The 27,946-nt window shown below is 35.3% G+C and overlaps 2 protein-coding genes across 11 annotated transcripts in view; one reads left to right on the forward strand and one right to left on the reverse strand.

Annotated features, from left to right (window-relative positions):
- The window catches only part of Pccb (propionyl-CoA carboxylase subunit beta), a 148,808-nt gene that overhangs the window by 107,131 nt on the left and 13,731 nt on the right, over positions 1-27,946 (forward strand). For 2 of the 7 annotated variants that reach the window (XM_021247194.2, XM_021246959.2), the window contains one exon: positions 11,933-14,501. The exons of 4 other annotated variants lie outside the window; for them this stretch is intronic. In XM_021247194.2, the coding sequence (XP_021102853.1) occupies positions 11,933-12,079 (147 nt within the window). In that variant the 3' untranslated portion in view covers positions 12,080-14,501. Of the gene's footprint in view, positions 1-11,932; positions 14,502-25,184; positions 25,369-27,946 lie in introns of those variants that run through there. One more of the 7 variants, XM_004834286.4, reaches the window with a different exon arrangement.
- Positions 1-27,946, reverse strand: part of Stag1 (STAG1 cohesin complex component) — a 377,958-nt gene that overhangs the window by 10,566 nt on the left and 339,446 nt on the right. For all 4 annotated transcript variants that reach the window (XM_021246771.2, XM_087186950.1, XM_013070789.3 and 1 more), the window contains 5 exons: positions 25,232-25,406; positions 23,339-23,478; positions 20,607-20,708; positions 16,758-16,906; positions 15,876-16,004 (listed from right to left, as the gene is read on the reverse strand). In XM_021246771.2, the coding sequence (XP_021102430.1) occupies positions 15,876-16,004; positions 16,758-16,906; positions 20,607-20,708; positions 23,339-23,478; positions 25,232-25,406 (695 nt within the window). The remainder of the gene's footprint in view (positions 1-15,875; positions 16,005-16,757; positions 16,907-20,606; positions 20,709-23,338; positions 23,479-25,231; positions 25,407-27,946) is intronic.

The following is a 27,946-nucleotide window of genomic DNA, read 5'->3' on the forward strand; positions in this document are numbered from 1 at the left end:
GAACTTATGGTTTTGCTTCCTATATTCCTGGAATACTTTTAAACCACAGAAGTGTGTGTATGGAGTGTGTGTGTGCGTGCATGTGCTTTCCTACATTTCTTCCTTTGCTTTGTACCTACCAATGGGAAAAAAACATCAAGTTTGGCTCAAAAAAATTATTGAGTTTTCTTTTAAAGTGTTCAGATCAGGGTAGGAACTGAAATGGTGCAGTGAGGAAGATGGCATATCATCTCCACAGCAAAGTATCTTATTGGTAAAAATCATAAAAGACAGTATGTAAAGTCTTTGTAAATTGTCATAAAGGCATATATTAAATGGAGAAAAATTTATTCAAGAAAATCTACTAAATCTTGGTAAGAACAAGAGTTACAACACATTTAAACTACAACTTGTTCTCTTGCCTTGTTCCCTCTCACTGTAGCTCTGTGCTCTAGAAATTCTGCTCCAGGAAGATGGCTCTCCTCCCCAGCCCTCAGTCTAGGGCTACCTCGAAAGAAAGAGCACATCATTTACTTTTCTTATCACTCATTAGCCCTGTGGTGCAGAAGCTCTATTTTGAGCAACAGCTCAAAAACAAAACAAAACAAAACAAATAAACAAACAAAAAACAAGGCCCATCCAGCCCGAATCCACAGGGTAGGAGCTCCATTCTATGCATATCAAGATGAGAATACTGGGGCTCTGAATGCTTGAATTTTAGCTCCAGAGGTAAGGAGAGGCTGAAAACAAGAGGTTACCCAGCCTTTTCCTGCTCTAAGAGGAGGGGTGTTATTCTGGGAGAAGGATCCTGTCCCGTCCCATCCGATCCCATCCCATCCCATCTCATCCCATCCCTGTCTTCTCTTCTTCAGTGGCATAAACAGCAAATTATAAAGAAGCTTGTAGCTGTGTTTTGTGAGGACTGACAATTTGGAATGGAGTCTAGAAAATTTCTTTCCTAAAGGCCTTGTTAAAAACAGCAGGGATCTTAATGGAGGGCAAATAAGAGGGTACTTGTAAGTTCACTGATATTAGCAGCAACAAAATGACAGAGGTAAGAATCCATAAGTTTATCAGAACTAGGCAAAAACAGATCCTTTCTGGTGAGCAGGATGTGGTGGCACATGACTGTAATCCTAGCTACATGGAAAATGAGGGAGATTGAGGCAAGAGTATTATAAGTTTGAGTCTAGCCCTGTGCAACTTTGCAAGACTCTGCCCTCTCAGGACTGGTCATTTCTTGGATTTGTTAATCAGCTTAACTATAGTAATCATTTTGATATATGTTGTTTTACAATATATATCAAAACATCATGTTATTTAGCTTAAATATGTAAGATTATTATTTTTTGAAAAAGGAACAAAAACCTCCCAAATACCAAATTATCTTTCATTTCAAGAGCTCTAAATGTTTCATTTGAGTACAGGCTACCACATCTTCCTTGTGCTTATACTGTTCTCTGGCATGCTGTTTTCATCTCAGCTCTAGAAGAATGGTTCATTAACAGTCCTTCATGTTGATTAATAGGCTCCTGGGATATCCTGGCATTTTCCATTTATTCTTGTATGGAAGGGTACATTTTATTATTATTGCTCTGCTTAAGTAACTGCTATGCTTAAAGTAAGAAACCTGTCTATAGGCTCCAAATGCTGGCCCACTCAGAAATAACCAGACGGGGATCCTCAAAAATGTTAGTCCTTAGCTTAAAATATGGGGCAAAAATATAAATACCTTAAGTTAGGATAGCAGGTCTCATGCTACACATATACCCAACCATATGGATACTAAATCTATCTAAGGGAGCTTAAACATAACCTTTGATCAGTAAGTGGTTTATGCTGGTCAAGGGGTAATTTTGAGGTAGTCAAGCCAAATGTTAAAAGTAAGGTGAAACTGGTATGAGCAGCAATTATCAGAGATGCACATGATAGAATATTTTACTGAGTCTGTTCATCCAAGTAACTAAACAAATGACCAAGCAAACAACAATAAGCCTTTTGAAGGGCAAGGGATTAATATCAAAACTGGGTAAATAATTATTTCACAATACATATTACATTATCTAAAATGTCGAGTTATCAAGAAAAATGTATGGGGACTTTTTTTTTTTTTTTTTTTTTGGTACGGGAGATCGAACTCAGGTCCTTGCGCTTGCGGGGCAGGCAGCAGAACCACTGAGCTAAATCCCTGGACCAAGAAAAATGTATGATATGCTAGCAAACAGAAATGTGATGTATACATAAGAAAAAAAAAATCAAGGAATAGGAAATTGGCCTACAAAAATTTCAAAGTGATTACTATATCTAAACATCTACAAAAGCCATATCTAAAGAACTGAAGAAATTGTGATGACACTAGCTTTTCAAATAGAGAATATAAGTAAAATAAAAGCACTAAATGTAAGTGTTATTTTTGGTGCTGGGGACTGAACTCAGAGATTTGTGCATACTAAGCTCTACTACTAAGCTACACCCACAGGTGTCAAATAGAAATCTTGCAGTTGAAAAGTACAATAATAGAAATTAAAAATATACTACAGGGGCTCAACAGTAGGTCTGAGCTAGAAAAAAAATCAGCAAGGCTGATGATGTTATCAAGGGATTATGCAATCTGAAAACAGAAAAAAGAATGAAGAAAAATGAACAAAGCCTGAGAGAAATGTGAGACACCAGTAACTGCCCTGACATTTACAGTAGGAATACCAAGAAAGAAGAGAAAGGAATTTAAAAGAAAAAGAAAAGAAAATGACTAAAACATCCTAAATTTGAGAAAAAACCATTAATTTACAAATCCACAAGGTCAATAAACTCCACACAAATGCAAAGATATCCACAGATTCATCACAAGAAAAACAATGAGAGCCAAACAGAGAAAAATTTGAAATTATATACAAAAGAAACCCAATAAAATTAAGACTGACTTCACATTAGCTGTCAGAAAGCTTCACAGAGGCTAGAAGGCAGTGGAAGTGCTAAAAGTAAAAGCAAGGAATTTTATTTACTGTCAGGGGATAGAACCTAGGTTCTTGTGCATACCAGGTAAGGAAGGGCTCTACCTCTGAGCTGCATTGTTATCCCTTAATGACTGTATACTGAAGATGACTGTATTTCAAAACTATACAGAAAATAAAGACATTCTCAAATATACAAAAGCTGAGCAATATGTTGCTAGCAAACTTGCCCTAGAAGAACTATTAAAGGAAGCTCTTTAAGCTGAAAGAATATGAAACTGGAAGGTAATCTGGATGTATATGAAAAAAGAAAGAATGCCTGTAAAGATAATTATGTAGAAAGTTATAAAAGACCACATAAGTGCATGCTTACTTACCTTTTATTTTCTTAATTTATAAAGCAACTGTATTACTGTATTATTGGGCCAATAGCACAGTATATTATTGGGCCAATAACATATCTCATAATAAGCAAAAAGAGGTAAGTGGGACAAAAGCTATATTACAGTAACCAAATGATTATCCAAATTCACAGGAAGAAATGAAGAGAACCAGAAATGGTATAGCGGAAAGTTAATATAACAAAGTCCATAAACATATATGTACTTTCCTTTATTTTCTCAGCTTCTAAAGACTGTATCAAGTAATACTTATATCATTGGGCTTATAACATAAATAGATGAACTATGTATAACAATAATTTCACAAAAAAGGAAGGAAGAAAATGGAGTTATATTGAAGTAAAGTTTCTACACTTCTTAGAGTTAAGTTAGAATAAATCCGAAGTAAATTATGATAAGATGTATATTGTAAGGTCTAAGAAAACAGTACAATTAAGGATCATTAAAGTAATTAAAATATTATATTAGAAAAAAAATCCACTCAGTATGAAAGGACGCAGTAATAAAGAACAAAAAACCACAATAAAAATGCAAAAGAAGTATAGAAAACAAAAAGTATAACAGCAGAAATTGTTACCTGAATTAACAGCAGCAAGAACAAACATGACCCAACTATACGCTGTCTACATGAAACACACTTCAGATTCAAGGGCACAAAGGCAGAAAAGGAAAGGATAGGAAAATAAGACATTATTATACATACAATAACCGAAACAGAGCTAAAGGAGTTACACTAGTATCAGACAAAAATAGACAAAATTTACTGGAGACAGAATATGATCTTTTATGACATGAGTCCTTCTATCAGGAAGACACAACAATTTAAAATGTCTAATAACAGAGCCCCAAATTACAGGAAACTAAAAAAGTGCAAAATCGAAGGGTCAAATAAGCAACTCAGTAAAAACGGTTGATGACTTCACTTCATTTTTCAATAACGGATAGAGGGATGGGGAAAAAGTTTGGTGGCAGAGAATGTGCGTAGCATTTGTGAGGTTTTGGGATTGAGTTTCAGCACCACAAAACAAAACACAAACACAAACACACCCCTCAAAAAGGAAAAAAATGGATAATACAACTAAATAAAAGATTAACAAGGAAATAGACGTAAAACAGTACAAAGCTGGGTGTGGTGGCACATGCCCATAATCTCAGCACTCAGGAGGCTGAGGCAGGAGGACAGCTGTGAGTTTCAAGGCTGGCCTGGACTACAGAGTGAGTTCAAGGCTGACCTAAATTACATAGTGAGACCCTGTCTCAGAAAAACCACATAAAACAACAGAAAACAAAACAAAAAACTACAAACAGCCAACCATGGTGGTGTATGCCTGTAATTCCAGCACTCAAGAAGCTGAGGCAGGAGAACTGTCATGAGTTCGAGGCAAGGTTGGGGTACATGTTGAGTTCAAGGCCAGCCTGAACTACATAGCGAGACCCTGTCTCAAAAAACAGAACAACAACAACAACAAAAAAAACAGAACAAAAAACCCCCAAACAAACAAAAACAGTACAAACAAAACTATAAACTGAAGAAACCATAGAATAAAACTCCATCCAGCAACAGAATACAAGGGGTAAATATATGGTGAATGTTTAAACTGAAAACATTGCAGTAAAAGACATACTGTCATTAATCCCCTTAAGTCTCCCTCCCTTTTATTTCACTTACCCCACTATTCTTGCCACTTTCTGAAGCAGTTCTAGAAGTTCTCTTTTGTGAGTCTTTACAAGATAAGATAAAAAAAATCTAGTGAATGCTGTTGCTGAGTGCCATCCAATGGAAAGGCAGGCTTGTAAAAACATTTGTCCTCACCTACCTTATTCACTGGATCTAGCACCATGCAACTTCTGGCTCTTCCCAAAGTCAAAATGTCCATGGCAAAGTAAATGTTTGAACTGATTCAGGACATGAAGACAGTCATAACCATACAACTAAAGACTCAGGAAAGAGGACTTCTAGAACTGCTTCAAAAAGTGGCAAGAATGATGGCGTGTTTTTAAATCAAGGGGGAGTATGTTGAGGGGGATTCATGGCAATGTGTCTTTTACTATATAATACAGTAAAAAAATTTAAACATTCACTATATTTTTCCATTGCACTATATATATGTTCTTCTCCAATATAAATGAAACATTCTGTATCCCTAGGATAGACCATATGTTGATCCATAAAACAAGCCTTGATAAATTTAAAAGGATTCAAGTCAACAATACAATACCACAACACAATGAAATTACAAAAACAGTAAGTCCACAACTTTCACAGATATGAACGGACCTTGCATTTGGTTTTTTTATTCTTTACATTGTCTAACTGCGTCAAAGGTGTATAAGACTCTGCTGGACTTACAAGTGAATCCAACTTACGAATGTTCTCCTGGAACAGAACTTATTTGTAAGTTGGGGACCTTATATGAAAATTAAGTGAAATACTCCTAAAAACCAATTGGTTAAAGAAGAAATAACAAGTGAAATGAGAAGAAACTTAGAGATGTATAAAAACAGAAATGCAATATAACTCAGTTACAGGATGCAGCCAAAGTCATCTTTAGAGGAAAATGTTTAGCTTCAAAATGTCAATACTGAAGTTTTCAGATTCATAGACAAGGGAGCAAGGTGGCTAAGATCTTTCAGAATCACCAGAGACACACTAATCTGAACAGCTATTTACACATCCAAGTGCCTTCACGAGAGCTAAGAAAGTCAGGTGAGAGGTCATAGTGCCTGGTTTAGTATAAATAAAAGATGCATCAAAGTCAGTTGTGGCAGCTCATTTCCTATAATCCCAGCTACTAGGGAGGCTGAGGCAGGAGGATCACAAGTTCAAGCCCAGGCTGGGTAACTTAGACCCTATCTCAAAATAAAAAGTAGCTCAGTGTTCCTTGGATTCAATCCTCAGTATTAAAAACAAACAAAAAACAAAACACCCCAAAAAACAGAGAGAGGGAAAGAGGGAGACAGACATGAGAGACTACACACACAGAATATGAGATAACCACACATCATCCCTTATCCTTCCTCCTCCTATCATCAGGACAGATGCCTGTAGCTTAGGGGAGGGAGAAAGAAGTCCATGCCTTAGTTATGAAAGTATGAGTTTCACCTGCCATGGTGAAACCAAGTGCTAGACAGAACCCCAGAAAAGCTGTCCTCAGGCCATGCCCCACTGACTGAGCCCCTGGAGCTTCTTAAGCCCCGTGGCTAATAAGACTGTCATCATCACTGTCCTCTCAACCCCAGGAAGCAGAGTGGGGAGAGGGACAGAAAAGCTAATACAGGAGCCTTAGAGATTAGTGGTGGACTCATGAAGGTGAGCCCTGGATCCAGGTAGAAAAGTAAGTCCACTATATGCAGGACAGAGCTGGTAGATGGAGCCTCTAGACTTGCCCTGGTGCCAGGTGGAAATCTGCATGCTGGTGAGACAGTCTCAAGTTTTGGCTTGCATCACTGCCAACCATAGGGTGGGCCAGGGGCATACTTCCCCTCCCCTAGACTGTGAAGTTCACGTGTGGCTGTGAAACTCAGGTGAAATCCAGCTTAGCATCAGCCTTGGTGGACTGTGGGCTCACCATTCTGTTGGTGGTCAAGTGTATGGCATAAAGGCCTGGGGCTAGTTCCTCCATGGTAAATCTGCCCAGAACATGCAGAATCCTGCAGTATGTGACCACAGACTGGTGATAATAGTTGAGGACTCTGGGCCTCCCCATGTCCCAGGCAAAAAGGGTGTCCAAGCCCACCCTTTTTAGCTACTCCCCTGGTTCATATTGGATTTGGGCCAAATCTGGACTTGGATTGCTCTGTAATGCTGAAATGATATAACATACCAACAGTGGACTTTCAGCAAACCTGGAGATAGGGTAACTAGATTTACTGCTAAAATAACAGAAGTGGGTACAGGCTAAGAGAGAATAAACAGCCTGCTTACAACTTCTGGATGGACAGACAAAAGGCCAGATTATGAAGACTGGAACACATACCTACTCTTTTATAATGTAGATGACATCTCATTAACAAGAACTTCAAGGGAACCATGGCCTCTCCTAATGGTCAAAATTAGGCACTAAAACTGACCAGATGTAATCAGTATGGTATGCTCTCGGAAGAATTCTTTTTAAAAGAAATTCAATGAACTTTGAGACCATAAAGAAACAGAGACACAAGCATTTAAAAAACTCCTTGAGCTGAAAAATACACTATGAAAACAAAAAGCCAATAGAAGCCATCATACACAGTACAGAATAAACAGAAGAATTAGTTTAAGGACATGCTTTTGGAAAATACACACTTGGAAGACAAAAAAGAATGAAGAGGACTGAGAAGACCTTACAGAAATCTGGGGACTGTATCAAAAGAACAAGCATGTAGGATACTAGGGTTAGATGAAGGAAATGAAAATACAGCAAAGTAGAAAACTTACTTTGCAGACCAGGGAAGAAAAGCATAAAATTTTCAAAGTACTAAAGGGGAAAAATAAACCTGCCCACAGAAAACACTGTACTCAGCAAAGTTATTCTTTATACGTGATGGAGAGGGCTGGAGATTTAGCTCAGTGGTTCAGGTGCCTGCCTCACAAGCACGAGGTCCCAAGTTTGATCCCCAATACCAAAAAAAAAAGTGAAGGAGAGATGACATACTCAGACAAAAAGCTGAGATTATATCTCTACCAGATATAGTCCTTCCAAAAATGCTAATGGGAATTTTTCTAACCCAAAAATAAGAGATATTAGTGATTAAGAAGGAAACACTAGAAGGTGTAAAACTTACAGTTAAGAAAATATTATAAACACAGTATGTAAACCATTCATCTCTTTAGGATGAAGACTAAAAAATAATTAAGCTGGGCATTATGGCACACACCTGTAATCCCAGCCAGCATTCTGGGAGGCTGAGGTAGGAGGATCACAAGTTTGAGCCCAGCCTGGGCAAATTAAAACAAAACAAAATAAAACAAAAATAAACACTGCATTATGTTAACTGACAGGCAATATAGGAAGATGTAAAATGGGACATCAAACATTCAAAATATGGGATGAATGGAATGAAATGTTTTGTTTTTTTTTTAAAGCATATATGTTTTCTCTATTATATTCAGTGATGCTGGAGATTAAACCCAGGACCTCATGCATGCTCACAAGTGCTTTACCACTGAACAGCATCCCCAGCCTTGTTTCTTTTTATCTTTATGATCAAGTTATGTTGCTACCATAATAGCTTGCTATAATCAAAAGCTGCTTTTTGCTAAGTTTTATGGGAATCACAAAGCAAAAAACCTAGATTAGAGCAACCAACATTGTAAGAGATCAAAACACACTACTAGTGTTAACTATGAAGACTGTAACAGGGGAAGAAAAACTATAATACAATTAAAAAAAAAAGTTATAAGATGGCTGTAGTAAGACTGTCCCCCAGTTAACAGATACAGAGTGAATGGATAAAAACAAGACACACACACCTTGTAATCCTAGTTAGCTGGGAGGCTGGAATGAGAGGATCAAAAATTTGTGCCTAGGGCTGGGGATTTAGCTCAGTGGTTCAGCTGCCTGCCTCGAAAGCGCAAGGACCCAAGTTTGATCCCTGGTACCAAAAAATAAATAAAAAAATAAAATTTGAGCCTAACCTGGGCAATTCAGAGATACTCTATCTCAAAATAAAAGGTTAGGGGGTGACTGGGGATGTAGCTCAGTAGTACAGTCCTTGTCTAGCATGAGTGAGGTCCTAGGACCAACCTCTAGTACCCAAAAGGGTGGGGAAGAGACAACTATACCCTTTGTATAAAGGGTGATCGAAAGACATGGTGAATGGTTAAATTAACAAAAAAAAAAAACAGTGAAAGATTCATCGTCAAGAATGATGGGGATAAGTGTGTTTGGAACAAGGGGGAATATTTTGAGTATTCTGAGGATTAATGGAAATGTGTCTTACTATAATCTTTAAACACCATATTTTATGATAATCTGAAATATTTACAGCAATTTCTGTCAAAAATATGATGTGTGTTCTCATCTACCTTATTAACTGAATCAGGCACTGTATGACCTGGCTCTTCCCCAAAGTCAAATGACCATGAAAGGTAAACACTTTGAGTTGCCTCAAGCATTAAGACAGCTATAACAGTGCAACTAATGACATTCACAAAAAAGGACTTCCAGAATTGCTTCAGAAAGTGTCAAGAAGGATATGACGAGTGTGTTCAAAGGTAGTGGAAATATTTTCAGGGGAATTAATAACAATGTCTTTTGCTGCAATAAATTTTTAAAAATTTAAAAATTTACCATATTTTTGACCACACATGTTGCTTACAAGAAATTCACTTCACTGTTAAGCACATGTACAGACTGAAAGTCAAAGGATAAAATAAGATATTTCATGCAATGGAACCCCAAATAAGGCAGAATTAGCCATAATTATATCAGATAAAAGTCTTTAAATCAAAAGTAGTTCAAAGAGACAAAGTTATTATATAATGATAGAGAAGTCTATTCAGTAAGAGGAAAAAATAATTCTAAATATATATACAACCAGTATTTGTGCACCCAAATATATTAAGTACTAATAGATCTAAAGGGATAGACAGCTGTACTCCAATATAGTAATACTAGGGAAATTTCATACCTCTACTATGCAACAGACAGATCAAAAAAGAAACAACAGAGTTAAACTGTACCCTATGCTGGGTGTGGTGGCGCACCTCTGTAATTCCAGCACGTGGTAGGCTGAGGCAGGAGGAAGGATTGCTTTGAGGCTAGCCTGGGCTACACAGTGAAACCCTGTCTCAAAAAATCAACTCCTCAAAATTGTACCCTGGACCAAATGGACCTAACAGACATCTACAGAACATTTCATCCAGCAACTGCAAAACCCATATTTTTCTTAATAGCACATGGAACATTCTCCAGGATAAATCATAGGAAAAGCTACAAAACAAGACTCAACAAATTTAATAAACACTGAGATCACACTGGGTGCTTTTTCTAGCCATAATATAGTAACATTAGGAATCAATAAGGAAAACTTAGGAAGCAATGCAACTGCAAGGAAATTAAACAATTATTTATTTATTTATTTATTTTTGGTACCGGGGATCGAACTCAAGGCCTTGCACTTGCATGGCAGGCACCGGAACCACTGAGCTAAATCCCCGGCCCAAAAAATTTTGAAATGAATGTATAAATACAACATACCCAGAACTATGAAATAAGGGAAAACAGTACTAAAAGGGAAATTTACATCAATCAGTGCCTACCTAATTAAAGCATAAAGATCTTAAATAAACAATCTATTACTGTTATCTCAGGAAGTGAGAAAAACAAGAACAAATGAAACCTAAAATTAGACCAAGAATCAGAGCAGAAATAAATGTAATGAGCAAAAAAAAAAACCCCAACAGAAAAGATAAACAAAACAAAATAGATAAAACTGGCAAAGATAGAGAAGAGTTAAATATGTAATCAGAGATGAAAATCTGTTATCATTACAGCTGATAAAACAAATACAAAGCATCATTACAAATTATTACCAATATCTATATGCCAAGAAATTAATTTGATATCCTAGAAGACATTGACAAATTCCTGGACATATACATACAGCTTATCAAGATTGACTCATAAAGAAATAAAAATCTTGAACAGACCAGGGATGAGTAATAAGATGACTGGTAATGAAAAGTGTCCTGAAAAAAAATGCCCAGCACCAAATGGCTTCATGGATGAGTAGTACTAAACACTGAAAGAACCAATTCTGCTTAAATTATTCCAAAGTATTGAGGAGGAGAGAATTCTTTCAAACATATTCTACATGGTCACCATTACCTTAATACCAAAGCCTGAAAAGGACACAACAAAGAAAACTAAAGGTCAACATGCTTGATTAACACAAATACACAAATCCCCAGAGGCAGGAAATACACTTCAGCTGTACAGCTACTACCTAGCATGTGTGAGGTCTTGGGTTCAATTTTCCACTCCTCCTCCCCCTCCATTCCTCTCCCCTTCTCTCTGAGATCTGGAACAAGACAAGGATGACCACTTTTATTCAACATTGCACACAAAAGAGAAAAGGAAAAAGTTGGTGGGCATGGTGGTACATGCCTGTACTCCCAGTATTCTGGAGAATGATGCAGAGGATTGTTGAGTTCAAGGCCAGCCTGGGCTACATGGAAAGTTCAGGGGCAACCTGGACAACATAGTTGAGACTCTGTCTCAAAAAATAAAACAAAAGAAAAGGTATATTCACCACAGTCAAGTAAGATTCATCCCAGGGATGCAAAGATGGTTCAATATATGAACATTAATGTTATAAAATATATCAACATACTGAAGAATAAAGAGCATATGATTCTCTCAAAAGATATAGAAAACACATGAGAAAATTCAACATCTTTTCCCGATAAAAACTGAATAAATAACATATAGAAGGAATATACCTCGGCATAATAAAAGCTGTATGGGATAAACCACAGCTAACATCATACTGAATGTGGAAAAGTTGAAAGCTCCTCCTCCTGTATTTTGTGGGGCTGGAGATCAAATATAGGGCCTTATGCATGCTAGCAAGTACTCTACCATTGAGCTACATCATCACACTTATTTTCTCTCTTAGATCTGGAACAAGACAAGGATGACTACTTTTATTCAACATAGTACTGGAAGTCCTAGCCTGACCAATCAAGACAAGAGGAGATATAGAGCATCCTATTGGCAAAGAAGTCATGTAACTGTCACTGTTTGCAGAAGACATTTTTTATAAACATTAAAGACTGTCCAAACACTATTATAATTAAAAAACTCAGCTGGATATAAAATCGACACATGAAAATCAGTAGCACCACTGTAAGCCAAGAGCAAGTCATCTGAAATAGAAACAAAGGCAACAAAACCATTTATAATAGCTACAAAAACAATAAAATACCTAAGGAATAAATTTAATCAAAGATGTGAAATATCTCTATGATCAAAACTACAAAACACTGATGAAAGAAATGGAAGAGAGAACATAAATAAATGGAAAGACACACCTTGTTCATCGATTGTAAGAATTCCTATTAAACTGCCCATATTAACCAAAGAAATACACAGACTAAATGTAATCCTTACTAACATATCAATGATGTTCTTGTCCGAACTAGAAAAAACAATTCTAAAATTTACAGGGAATGATAAGATACCACAAGTAGCCAAAGGATCTTGGGAAAAAATAATAAAGCAGGAGGCACTATACTACCTGGCTTCAAAATGTACTAAAAAACCGTAGCAATCAAAACAGCACAGTACTGCCATAAAAACAGACACCTAGACTAATGATCCAGAATAGAAAGCCTGGAAGTAAACACAAGCATCTACAATTCATCTGTCAATTCATTTTTGACAAAGGTGCAAAGAACACACGTTGGAGAAAGGATGGTCTTTTCAATAAATAGCACCAGGAACATTGGATATCTATATGCAGAAGAATGAAACAACTCTCACATCTCACTAGTTACAAAAATCAACTCTAAATGGATTAGATTTAAGATCCAAAATTCTGAAACTACTAGAGGCTATCATTCTGGATGTTGGAATGGGCAAGGGTCCTGTGAATAAGACCCAAAAAGCACAATAAATGAAAAAGAGACAAGATTTCACCAAAGAGGAAAAAGAATCAACAGAGTGAAGAGAATGGGACAAAATATTTGTAAACTATCCACCTGAAAGCAGGTAAATATCCAGAATACATAAGGAACTCTTAATATATAAAGAACTCCAAAGTCATTAGCAAACAAAATCCCTCAAAACAAACAAATAAAAAACCCCCACCTGATTTAAAAAGTTGGAATCTAACCTGGGCACTGAGGCTCAGGCCTGTAATACTAGCACTCTAAGAGTCTGAGATAGGAGGATCACACCCAGATTAGGCAACTTTGCAAGACCCTGTCACAAAACAAACAAAAACAAGCCATTTCTAAAAAAATAGACATTTCTAAAAGAAGACATAAAAATGGCAAACAGGTTTATGAAAACATGCCTAACATCACTAACCATCAATGAAAAGCAAATCAAAGTCACAAGGTAATGCTTCACCCTAGAAAGAATGGCTACTATGAAAAAGACTAAAGATAACAAGCACGGGTGAGAATGTGGAGAAAAGAGAACCCTTGTATACTGTTAGTGGGAATATAAATTAGTAGAGCCATTATGGAAAGCAGTATGGAGGTTCCCTAAGAAATTAAAAACAGAACTACCATGTGATCTAGCAATCAAGCTGCTGGGTTTATATCCATCCAAAGGTAATGAAATCAATATGCTGAAGAGACATTTGTACTTCCATGTTTGTTACTGCACTATCTACAACAACTAAGAACTTGAAACAACCTAAGTGTCCATCCACTGACTGATAATGATTGAAGAAAATGTGGTATTTAATCAAGATGGAATACTATTCAATCACAAAAAGTATGAAATACTGTCATTTGGGATAACATGGATAGAAGTGGAGATCATTATATTAGGTGAAAAAAGCCAGGCACAGAAATACAAGTACTGTACAATTTCACTTATATGTGGAATCTAAAAAAAGTTGATCTCATAGAAGTTGATAGTAGAATGGTGGTTACTAGAGGCTTGGACAGTAGGGGGAGATAAGTATGAGCAAAGATTGATTAAAAAAAACCCCTAAGTTATATTTTGATGATAGTTAATTAAGTCCTATCATGCTATTGCACAGTATGAAGATTACAGATGACAATGTATTGTATATATCAAAAAACTAGACAAAAGGAGTTTGAATGTCTTCATTGAAAGACATGATAAATGAGTAGACAAATATATTGAACTTAGTTTAAATGTTACACAATATTTGATACAATTTATAAGTTAAAATGTATATGAGCCTGTTGTCATACAGGTAGGTTTTCAAGCTAGGAATATACTTTAATGGGTGGTATTCAAATTTTATATTTCTTCCGGAGTCAGTTTCATTAATTTGTCTTCCAAGGTACTTCTCAGAAGTTGTCAAATTTATTTCAATAAAGATTTTTGTAATATGCTTTCTACATCCTTTTAAATTCTGTAAAATCTGTGTTAATAGTCTCTAAATTTTGATATTGTAATTTTAAAAATGTATAATTGATATTGTGTAATAAGAAGAAAAGGTCTAAAGGAGTAGGGGAAGTGGGAGGGGTAGGGGAAAGGAAAGAAGGGAAAAGAAAAAATATAAGAAAAGAAAAAAAATGGAAACAAAGTCTTTGCAAATAGGGAAGGGTAGAGGGGGTGAAGGGAGGGCAGGGGAATGGGAAAAAAATAAGAACCAAGATACATCATGTAAAGGTACAAGATCCCAATGATGAATGTAACTGTATTTTATACCTAAAATGTACCAATAAACTTAATGGAAAAAAAAACATTACACAATATATAACATACCAAAATATCACACATTTTCTGTTATGGCTTGTGTATAGATGTCCCTTCAAAACCTCATGCAGTCATAGGTGGGGATTTTTCAGAGGTGGCTGGATCTAGAGTGTGTGACACTGGAATTGATTCATGGTTCATTGCTAGGCTCAAGGGCACTAGGACTAAGGGTGTGCTACCTGCCCCAAATAGTTTGGATAAAAAGGCAGAAAGACACTGCTAAGGTCCCTTGTTGCTTTAGTCTCTTCTGCCTATCTGCCATGCCAATCTGCCTTGGAGCCAGATTATGGACTGAAACCTCTACAAACTGTGAGCTAAGTAAATCTTTCCTCTCTTTAACTTTGGGTGTGGGGCATTTTGTCTTGGCAACAAGAGAAAAGTAACTATGATATACCCCATAAATTTTTATGTTTTTATGTAATAGTTAAAATAAATTTAAATTTATTAAAAAAACCTTTTCAAACCACTCTATTCTCATCCATACTTAAAATCTCACATTATCATATTATCTCATCTTAGTGGCTGAAATAATCTTGTTTGTGTGCATGTTTACGTTATGTTTTCCTATAGTAGAACATTAGCTTTAGAACACTACTGGACCATATTATAAGCTTAATGAACACTGTGTGTGTGGGGGTACTGGGGACTGAATTCAGGCCTCTGCAATAAGCTACATCCCTGGGCCAATTACTATTTTGAGAGACAATCTCTCCAATTTGCCATGTTGCTCAGGACTCCTACTGGCTATCCTCCTGTCTGAGCCTCCCAGGGTGCTGTGATTACAGGCATGTACCATCATGCTCAGCATCTTCTTGAAATAAGTAACATAAAACAGAAAATAAAACTAAAATGAAATTAATGTAGAAGTATAGAAAAGGTCACACAATGGCTCAGCCAGTGTTCATGCATCTTTGAATTATATAATGAGAATCATTTCTACTTGATTAATTTCATTTTGTAGATGCTAGGATTCTGAAAGTGAGCAGTTAAAAGAATAACTATATAAAAGCTGGAAAGAAAACTAGTTCCTTAAACTATCAAAGGCTAAATTAGCCATAATTATATCTAGATGAATAAAATTTTTTCAAAAAATAAGCACTTAAGTTTCAATGGTATCATTATAAAAACCACTTCTATTAGAATTTGCAACTTACACAGTCTTTTTGTCCTGTCGGAGAAGTTTAGAAGAAAATTCACTTAGTACTTCAAGAAAAGCCAGGTTAGGAGGTGGATATTCTTGTCCTTTCTGATTCTGGTATTTAAAGGCAAACTCTATGCCATCCCTGGAGTAAAACAAAACAGAACTTCATTTTTCCAGAAAACCAGTTTTACAAAAACATTTGGGAAGGTAGTGCAATCATCATTGAAGGAATTAAAATTTGATAAGTTAAAAAATAATTGAATTTTTATAATGAATTTTTACATATTTAATTATTTATAGTACAAATCTTAAGCTGAGAAAAATAAAAATAGCTATATAGCAACAAAGCTACATGTCTATATGTATTTCTTGGTGGTAATACAATATGCTGGCAAGATAACAGGATTTTCCAAAAATTCACTTCTTGAGGTAGTCAAGATACCAAGTAACTGAAGTTCCTAAAGATTTTCTGTTACTCACTTTTCACAGTAGTGCATGATCTTTTTAAACCTATGTTTCTCCCAGCATTTTCTTACTGATAGATCAGACAAGAATGTTATTAAACTTTCCTTTGTATAGTTTAGAAAATGAGAAAAAAAGGCGTAGCTTAAGTTTTTTCTTCTTCTTTTTGGTGGTGCTATAACCCATGGTCTGGCATATGCTAGGCAAGTACTCTACCATTAAGCTACACCCCAACACAGTAATTTTTTTAAAACTGCCATACTAGTTTAGACTCTAAATGAAATTAATGACTGAAGTTCTTACAACTTGAAAATTTTATCATGTTATTTTTTTTATCATGTTATTTTAAAAATGGGTTGAACAACAGTTATTTCAATTAACTTTCACTGAACTAGATTCCTTGTAACAAAAAGTTTTCACTTATTTCACTCACTTGTGAAGGGTGGCGACTGCTTCTCGTGTCTTGATTTGGTCCAGTCCAAATGTAAGAGCAAAGCGCCGAGCCAATTCTTTAATGCCACTGACATGGGCAGATGTCCTGTCGAGGTTGGGACCTTGCTCTTGAACAAGTTCATTAAACAACTGGTAGAAAGAAAAAAAGAAAGGCAAGAACCTATAGTCATGAAATTTTAAATTTTACTTTTAAAATAGGTAATATAATTTTAAAAATATGTGAAAGTTATAAAATGATGTAAATGTTTCTCTTATGTTAAACTGTAGAAACTGTTCAGTCATTTACTATTACTAATTTGAGTTCATTTTATACTAGTGGTATGATTAAATAAAGAAAAGAATTTGTTTCTTTTTAATAATTTTAAAAAGAATACATTTTGAGAAGGGAAAAGGAAATATATTTACAGACATGTACTATTCATTTAAAATATTCATATATTCTTTTTATTTTTATATATATGCCAATATATGAAATATAGGGTTCAGAACTTTGTTACATTTTCTCTGACCACATTGTAGATGGGAACATTATATAAAAAATCCACATATATTTGGGTATACAGAGCTGTGATTTTTCTCACCCAATAACAAAATCATATTTTATTTGTTCAAACATTCTTATGCTGGGTAGTTATATAAATTATATATATGGTATGAACTTTCTGTCAAGGTAACAAAAACAAAACCCCAGAGTACTAAAATTAGAAACTTAAATGTTTCTGTATAAATGTACCTTCCCTACTATGTGGAATGAAGTATGGACATACTTTCATCTAAAGCCAGTCCCTCCTTATGTATTGGGTAAGAAAGAAAATCATGTGGCTTCACCTACTCAAGAGTTTTTGCTCCTGTTCTAATTGTTTTCTCCTTTTAACAATTCCTTTTTTACTAGATGCATGCATCTTAAAAATATCCCTAATTTCCTGATCCCATTTTATCTGCCAGCTAAGAATCAATTTCTCTGATTCCTTTCATGGCACAGATCCTGAAATATTGTTTACATCTGCTTTATTTATTGCTTCTTATTTTGTTTACATTTTTTTTTTACTTTGTTTTCCCTACTCCCAGCCCTTGGTAACTATCATTCTCTTCTTTTTTCATTCCCTCAATCCACTCTTATTACATCACTCACTGAAATAGCTCCTGTATTCTACTATTTTGTCCACCTTTTTAGTGTTCTTCAGCAATGCATTGGCTTGAACTAATTTCAGCACCATAATGAACAGAGATTTTTTCAGATTTATGCAGATATAACTGTTTATAAATTTTTAAGCTTTGAAAAGTTTTTATAGTTAATATATAATAGCATTAAACTTTAAAATTTATGGGCCGGGGATTTAGCTCAGTGGTTTCACTGCCTGCTATGCAAGCGCAAGGTCCCGAGTTCGATCCCCGGTACCCCATAAAACCACAAAAATAAAACAAACAAAACCTTTAGAATTTATAAAGTACATTCATTTCATTGGAAAGTGAGAACACTTCACTGTAAATAAAAATTCAAGGAATCTAAAAGTGTAAATTCTTTCTCTCCACTACCAAATACCATTCTCAACAAAGGTAACCAATGTCAAAAATCTGAACATTTCCTACATCAATTCAGACAGATATACACATACATCTTTGTTTCTCATTCATTCATTCATTCATTCATTCATTCATTCGTTTTTTGAAACAAGGTTTCTCCAAGCAGTCCAGATTGGCCTCAAATACCCAATGATCCTCCTGACTCAGATTCCTGAGTACTGGAATTACAGGTGTGAAACACTATACCTGGCAATTTTGTTTTTGGTACTGGGGATCGAACTCAGGACCTTGTGCTTGCAAGGCAGGTGCCAGAACCACTGAGCTAAATCCTTGGCCCTACCTGGCATTTTTATTTTTAAAATTGAAGTACCATATTGCATTGATACCTTGGGTAATCAGTAGCTGGTTCCCAGAGGTACCTTGTGTACCCAAAATGATGAGTTATCAAAGTATTCTGGCTGGTAAGGGTAGTGAGTCAGGAGGCAAATGACAGTGACAAGTTCTAGGTTGTGCATCGAGAACCAAACTAACTTTGAATACTGAGTACCAAGACAAACTTTTCACATAAAAATGCATTCAGTACCAAATCTGATGAGTTTCAAAACAGCTGGGTATCAAGGTATGATGGTAGTTGTTTTGTTCTGAAACTTGCTATTTTCCACTTAATATCTTGTCCTGGAAATGTTTAATATCCAAGTGCCGTGATGTGTGCCCATAGTTCCAATTACTTAAGATACCTGGGAGGCTGAGGCAGGACTGTTGAAGCCTAGCAGCTGGAAGCCAGGGTGGGCAACCAAGCAAGATGAAAAAACCTACTTCAGAGTACCAGTTTACTTTCACTATTCCTCTACACAAGAACATTTAGACTATTTCTAGATTTTTTTTACTATTACAGAGATTGTTGGAATGAAACATCTTTTATGAAAATGTTGTGTGCACACCTGTATGTACATATGTAGAAATGCAGAAGCAAAATTGCTAGTTCAGAAGTAGTATCTTAAAATTTGAAATATACTGCAAAACTGTTTTCTATGAAGAGAAGAGTGGTATCATTTAAAAAGGACTCTTCTCTATATTCTTACCAGTCATTTCAATTCATGGAATCTGCTCAACAATGATAAATATGTCCTGTTTTAATATGTATTTAATTATTAATAAAGCTATGCCTCTCCATGTGTATTAAGTTCTTTCTCTGAAAAAATGCCTTTTTCATAGCCTTTGCTCACTTTTTCTTAGTGATATGTAGGCTTTATTACATATGAAAATATTTCTCAGCTGATCTTGTTTTTTGCCCCAGTACAGGGCACTGAATTGGAGCCTTTTACACAGAACTACATCCCCAGGTGTTTTTCATTTTTGAGACAACATCTCACTAGTCACTAAGTTGCCCAGTCATGGCTCCAATTTGTGATTCATTTCCCTCAGCCTCCCAGAGCGGTAGGATTATGAGCATGTGCCAATTACACTTGGTTTTGTTTTTCAAACTTTGTTCAAATTGCTGACTGGTGTACAAAACTATTTAAGTTTACATAGAGCATCAGTTTTTGCTTTGCAGGTTTTTTAGAAAAAAAGGTTTTACAAATATTCCTTTCTTTTTTTTTGTTGAGACAGGGTTTTCTAGAACTTACAATGTAGCTCAGAGTTTTAAGACAGCTAATTTTCCAAGTACAGAGTCAGCTGACCATCACCACTTAATGAATAATCCTTCTCCTTCCTCCACCAATATGAGACCATTATCAAAAATGAAATGCAGGGGCCAGGGATTTAGCTCAGTGGTTCTGGTACCTGCCTTGCAAGTGCAAGGTCCCGAGTTCAATCCCCAGTACCAAAAAAAAAAGAGAAATGCGTTGTCTTGTCTATGTATGGTATATAGACATGTTCATTGTTGTAGGCTCCTTGACATCTTTATTTCAATTTATTACACACGCACAAACTTGGAATCTCAATTACAGAATACTGTATTTGCAACATATTTTTAAAGTTGGATATTACTAGTGTTCTTGTCTCATTAAATACCTTTTATATGTAGCTTACAATTTTTAAAAATTCTTTATATTCTCAGTTTGACAAAATAGGATTTGTCTATTTGAAATGTGAACCAGAGAATTACCTTCCAAAAGAAAGGGTACATAACCTGTCTTTGTATCAGAGTACCCACAGTATCATGCTGATAAAATGTGCTAGTTTAAGTAAGATACCTAACACATACTAAGCACCAGAATTCTATTCTTTGAATCTCAAACACTATTTTTTTTTAATCCCCAAACATTATTCTTTCAGTCTCTCTTCCTTCCCAATTTCTTACCTGCTGCAAACTGAGAATGAGAGTCTTGGCACACTGAATTTTATCAATCTGCCGGGTTTTACTTAGTGTTTCCTTAATAATATCACCGTAGTCATTGTAATACTGTGAGAAAAAGAAAGCGTAGCTTTAAAATTACTGAAATTTCATGAGATAAAGAACGAATGCTAAAAGAAAGAAGGCTATAAGTGTTTACTTTCTTTATCTTAAATCTAGTAAGAATGAAATGACTTTGTCTAAATTTAAAAGATACATATTTGATAAAATTTAAGATTATGAAGAGACTAGTACTAAAAATAAAAGCTGGGAACACATACCAACTCCCCACAATGATTAATCATTATGTACTGTAAATATGTATAAAACAACATAAAAAAGTAAAAAAATGTTGGAAATTGCAGGAGGAGTGAAGGTGATATGAGAAAAATCCTTCATTCTAACAAGACAGAACAGATACCATCTAAGATGTGACAAAATAACAAACTTAACTTTATTAGAAACTGCCTGGAAAACTGAAACCAAAACAGTTAAAATTTCTTACTTCTGTAGACTGAGCCTAAACTGAGATGAAGTGGAGGGCAGATTAGGTTAACAGATTTAACCTTTCATTTACTATTTTAGGACACTAACTTAGCTGAGTACACAGATCTTTTATAAGATTAGATCTGAATTGATCATGTTCAGAAGTTGGGGAAAAGCCATGAAGCCATCTACTAGAGTGTCATAGCTATTAGCTTACAAAAACAGTTAGAGCTTATGATGAACACAGGTGTGAAAATGCTAAGGATAAAAGTTTTGAATGAAGTTTGTTTCTTTGAACTAATGGAATATTGTTAAGAGATGACTAGGAGACTGGGCCAGGGATTTAGCTCAGTGGCACCATGCCCGCCTCACAAGTGCAAGGTCCTGAGTTGATCCCCAGTAACAAAAACAAAACAAAACAAAAAAAGAGATGACTAGGAGAAACAAGGATTCAACAAATTTCATGCTTCCTGAGAAGGAACAAAAACTATAATAAAAACGGTAAAATAAACACTAGTTAAATGTAACTGAGGTCCAGGTTTCATGAAGAGCTAATGAAAACATCAAGTCATTCCAAACAGTTTTCCTAGGCCAGACAAATCATATCTTAAGACATCTGCAGTGATTATGGAAACATTGTACTCTTTTAGGGAATGGTTCAAAAGAAAAATGTTAAAGGACAGAGGAAGATAATATAGCCCTGATTCTCCACAGAAAATAAAACCATATGGGAAATTATAAAACTCCTTCCTTATAAATACTGGGGCTCCACTTTAGACAATTTCATCCAGGATGAGAGGAATACAAGAATATGTAATTTGGAATAATGCTCCAGATGACTGGTGTATAATCAAAATAAGGAGTAACTACTCTGAATATTACATCAGTGAGCCTAAAGTTAAACCTAAGCAAGACTATTAAAGTAGTGCTTGCGATTACTTAGCTTACATAGTAAGCCCCTATTCATCTATGTAAACCCTGTGTAGACACTGGCCTTAGGAAGACTTCTCTGGTTCCTCTTATAACTCTCTTTCTATACTGTATTTGGTGTTAGCTTTGCAATTTGTACATGCACAACCACAAGAATCATGCTGAGGCTTTGTGGTCCAGTAGAAAGAGCCATGCTTTGAAGCTAGATAGTAACATCAATTCCCAGCTTTTCTTGTGTTTTTTCATTTTTTTTCTCCACAGCTTTTGATACTTTAATTGTTGTATAACTTTGGGAAAGTTAACCTCTCTGAGTCTTAGCTTCCCTATTAGTAAGTGAAGATACGATTTCTTACCTCAAAGGGTTACTGTAATAATCAAAGACAGTATGAAAGCCTTGTAAGACTGTCTCAAATATAAATGGCACAGAATGAGTTGCAGATATTCAATAACATGCTACAAATTTGTTTATATTTATATTTCAGGTCTTCTATTAATCTGTGAGCTCTAGAGTACAGAAATTATGTCATATATAAACCTCTGGCTACCAGTACAGTGCTCATCATATTGCAGTTGTTTAGCAAAATATGATGAATTAGCTACTACAGTTCAGTATCCCTTATCTGAAATGTTTGGGACCAGAAATACTTCATTCAGATTTAAGAGTTTTTGGATTTTGAATTATCTGCACAGACTTCACTGGTAGAGCATCCCTCAAATCAAAGATCCAAAATCTGCAATGCCCCCCAAAGTTGAATCTTTTTGAATGTCTGAGTGCTCAAATACTTTTAGATTTTGGATTAGGATTAGAGATGTTCGATTTGTATATCATAATTGGAAATGAATCATAACAAACATGCATGAAGATATGCAAGTACATAGACTAATACACTCTATTCTGAACACGGGCAAAACAGAACACATCTCTCTGATATGAGAATAAGGTAGATACATGAAAACTGAGCACTGTTCTGTCCTATCTACACCATGAAGTGTTCTGTTCCTCTAGAGGGCTGGGGACAAAATGGAGCTTATGGAAAAGAAAGCAACCATGAAGTGAATATGTTTTTCATATAAGCTCTAAGAAATCCTGGAACAGATGGAATAGATGGAATGGCACACACTGATAAAGAGTTTATACTTAACATAAAAGAGAGAAACTTTATCAGAAAATTACCACAATACATAGGTCAAAGCTGTCAATTTTAGCTTGTTATCATCCATTCATTTTAATTGTACATTTCTTTGCCACTTAGAAGGGAAAACAAAAAATTATGAAATTATACCTTCATGTAGTGTTTAAAGATGTCTGCAGCTGCATGCATGTCAACAATATCATAAATGATAAGTTTGCTGAAGGCAGCAAGTAGATTCCTTCTTTTATGTAAGGCCTCGATTTTATTAGCTTCATCTTCTTCATCACCCTCTAACAATAGAAAATAAATCAGTTTGAATTTTGGTTCTTTATCAAAGTAAAACAATGCAGACTGCATAATGGAAAACTAGCTAACCTTATAAATTAACAAACAGGTACAATTAAGTTTTAGATGAGATAAAAACTGTTTCACTAATAATTTTATTTTTTTAAAAAAAGTGTATTGGTCTTTAAATGGCTCAAATTGCACATAAACGAATTGGGTAGTGGGGCACCAGCCTAAGACATGTGATACGATACATCTTTGTCAGTTGGCTTTATAGGCTAATAACTTTAGAGTGCTATTTTGCTACCCATTTACTGATACTTAATAGGCGCTAAGATTCCCTTCTATGAGAGTATTACAGCAAAGGGTAAAGATCAGCAAATTATATATAAAGAGATTGTTTTCCCAAAATGTTTGTCAATAGTAACACTTTCAACTTCTCTGTTTATCTTTAAAATGCTCTTCTAATTTCTAGATCTTATATATTCCTGTATAGAAGAAACTTCTGAAATTTTTGAGATACAAGCTGTTTTCTTCTAGGAAAATGGGAAGTAATGGAAATACATGGAACAGTTCACTTTCAGTGCTTATCCCAAACATGTCACATTATTACATGAGAAATAAATGTATTTTGCAAACTATACTAAGCACTTAAGACTTCACTGGATTATCTAATCACAGAAAATGTTCCCTATAGGCTCCAGATGTAACATGAGTTTCTGGTTCTGTATGACTTCCTCATGTCCTAACCTACCCTTATTTAGTTTTAGGGTTCTTTCGTCTCTTCTTCAGATGTATATATTCACACAAGAATTTATACTCTCGATATTTTTCCTTTTTTTTGGGTACTGGGGATCGAACTCGCGACCTTGAGCTTGTGAGGCAGATGCTGGAACCACTGAGCTAAATCCCTGGCCCTTTCCTTCCCTTTTATTAATTAGTCCTATTGTAAAGCATCTGTGGTTTGAGAAGTTGGAAATCTCTGTGCTTAAGAATCAGGTGAATTTTGTCTTCTGAGTTTAATAAACATACTCTGTTCCACTGTCCAGTATTTTCTAAAATACTATTTAGATTTTTAAAAAGTATTTGTGGGGATTAAACTCAGGGCTCTGCAGATGCTAGGCAATCACTCTATACCACTGAGCCATAACCCCAGCCCAATTAAAAAGTTTTTTAATAGTATTAAATAGATGTGTGGATCAGATATGCCTTACATTATTTTGAGAGCTTAGGTCATCTATTTCCAAATAACCTAACTAGTTCATAGCTAATCATTAAGCATTCAGTCTGATTTTGCTAAATTACTGTTTCTCAGACTCAACAAATTTGACTAATAATTTTAGGCTTAATAATCTTTCAGCACTTAGTATCTTAAAATTGTATTTTATTTAAGTAATATATAACAACTACTCAGGAATAGAAAAGAACCTTGATGCTTTTGTTCAGAAAAAGTGACTCTGGATGCAGCCAATTAAAAAACATCAAGCTGACATATACATTTATACAAGTAAGAAATGACAAATGTACACAATTATCCAGGTGAAGACTGAAAACTACCAATGTATCTGTGAATGTGAGCTGTATTGTATAAGTTATACTTTACCTACACCGAGAAATATTATGTAGCTGTTAGATGAATATTAACTTCAATGAGAGAAATCTCAGTAATTTTTAGGACTGAATTTAACTTTTTCCCTCTCTTATCTTTTAGATTTGGTAAAACAAGATTAATACTGACAAGACAGTAGCAATAAATACCCATGCTCTGATTCTCCTCATCCTGGTCAATGAAAACATGATCCATCACGAAACTCAGCAGTTCAGACTGAAGTCCTGTATCTGGATTAAACACCAAAGGCTGAAGGCCCTCTCTGCCACCTGTCATTAACTGGTGGCTAAAAATCATCAATAGATCACAGAGTAACATGAAAGCCTAGAATGTAAAGGAAATCCATCAGCAAAATAGTTTATGAATAAAAATACAACTACAAACATGTTAAAAAGCATGAGTGAAATCATGTCAAAAATTTAACATACTTCAACAGCAATACCACAATATAAGTATTTAATTCCAACTCTTTGATTTCCCAACCTGATAAAATGCTTTTTCTCACTGAACACTGATCACATTTCAGATCCTCCCCCCCAAATATAATCTATTTCTTTTCCGTGGCTCTACTGACTCAAAAGCAGTCAATCAAGAAATTTTTACTGGAGTCTTGTTTTCAAATCTAATCTGCTAGCTTGTGTCTTTTAATTGGAGAATTAAGACCATTTACATTCACAGTTAGTATAAAAAGGTATGTACTAATTCTTGTCATTTTGTTGTTTTTCTAATGTTTGAGTCTTTCCTAATTCTCCACAGCTTGTCTATATTTCCTTTGTATTTTCTGCAATGTTGGTTTGGTGGTCATAAATTTCATTAGTTTTCCCTTATCTGTCAACCAAGACATTTTGATTTGAACTTTTAAAAAAATGAGTTAAATTCAACCCTGGAAACACAAAATTGATATAACACATTATGACATATGTTAGAAATCATTTTAAGTTTTCAGATTAAACTCTGTAACTCAAAACATGTTATACTCAAAAACCGGTAAGCTAATCACAGTTGTCTTTTAAAATAGCGAACGTTAAAATTATCCAACAATAGGCCTAAAACTGAATTCAAGACCATTAATAAAAAAACAGTATCTAAAAGCCTCCCAAGAAATTTAATTATAAGGTAACTGACAACACATTTCAACAAAGCTTAACTATTACAGATATGTTGCCAAATTTTTCCTATTTAAATACATGGTGTGAAATAAGTATCTGTCATCCCATTTATGATAATTGAAAGATTTTGTTGTGCTATTATTGAGAACTTCATAACAATCCATTAAAACTAATCCTCTAAAAGTTTATTTCTAAGAAAAAAACCACAACTCTGGCATTTATTTGAGTATGTTATGTATCTGGTCACCCAACTCCAGGAAGAATCATGAGGTTGCCCTCACTGGACAACCATCAAAATATTTAAGATATTTAAGAAGAGCCATTTGAAAAGAGGAAATATATTATTGTCAGGTAAAAGGCCGAAAACCAAGACCAGACCAGGCCACAACAAGCCTTTATTGTAGGGACAATCTGCCAGGCTGTCTCTGAACTAAGGAGAGACAAAAGCAATATGGCCAGGACAGGAAGTGCCTTTTATAGGAGCAGGGGTGGAACTTGTAGGAGCTGAGGTGGGGTTGAGCGAGGCAGTGGCTAGGGACTGGAGGAGCCTGTGATGTCACTAATTGCTAGGAGGAGAGCATGTATTAGATTACTATTTTGGTGGGAGTAGGGGCATGTTGGAAAGAAGGTAGCTATTATATACAGCAGGCCACCCTAAATGGGAGGGAAATCTATCAATTATGTATGTATATTCATTAGTGAAGATCAGTGGTGGTGAACTTATAGCATGAGTGTTATTTGTTTTTCCTTTAGGACAAAAGATGTTAATGTATGAGTTGTTTTTTCTAAACTAAAACCTCAGTATTCAGGTTTAATTGCAGTGTTGGCACTTTGTGATAAGTGTTTTTTGGGTTGGAGTTTGGACATTTGTCTCTAGAAGGTTAGCTATCACTGATGTAGATGAATATACAGAGTCCACCAAAAAAATGTACACATGAAGAAAAGAAAATCTTATATAAATATTTTAATAATTTATTGAGACATCATGAGATTAATACAAGTTACCTTTGGTCCCTACAATTTCAAAAGGTGCTCACAGTGATGGCCATTAGCTTCCAGGCATTTATTAGTATAGCAAATTGATGAAGTATGTATATATTTGGGGGGGGTGCTTTCTTATTCATATATGTATGTATGTATGTAATACATACATATATATATATAAAAATATATAAAAAATAGATGGAGTCTATGTAGTCCAGGCTGGCCTTGAACTCACTGTGTAGCCCAAGGTGGCCTCAACTCACAGCCTCACAGCAGTCCTCCTGTGTGCTGGGATTACAGGCATGTGCCACTATACCCAGCCTGGGGGGAATATTTTTTTTTTGGTACCGGGGAACAAACTCGAGTCCTTGCACTTGCGCAGCAGGTGGCAAAACCACTGAGCTAAATCCCCGGCCCCTGAGGGGAATATTTTTTATTCAGGCCATTTTGGACATGACCAAGCAGGTGTGATGCAAAAACACTGGATTTTTGGTTTAAATGGACAGAGCTGGGTAGTTCTAGAGACAGTAGTTAGTGGTGGGGTTCTGAAGATTTAGAGAATAAGATTTAGGGAATATCATCTCTGTTTCTCTTTGAAGTTCAATGCTGATAAAAGAAAGCTTGTGACAATCTATTTGCAGGAAGACATAGCAAAGGGTGAATAATGTAGCCTTGAACTTGACCAACTAGACTCTTTTTCTAGACCAATGTAAAAATAAGAAACAGTATAGAAAAGGAACATTTTGTTTCATATAAACACGCTAAGAGAAA

The sequence above is a fragment of the Heterocephalus glaber genome, unplaced genomic scaffold (assembly GCF_053883595.1).
Source record: "Heterocephalus glaber isolate CG9 unplaced genomic scaffold, H.glaber_assembly_v1.0 deba00001504, whole genome shotgun sequence".
Classification (NCBI taxonomy): domain Eukaryota; kingdom Metazoa; phylum Chordata; class Mammalia; order Rodentia; family Bathyergidae; genus Heterocephalus; species Heterocephalus glaber.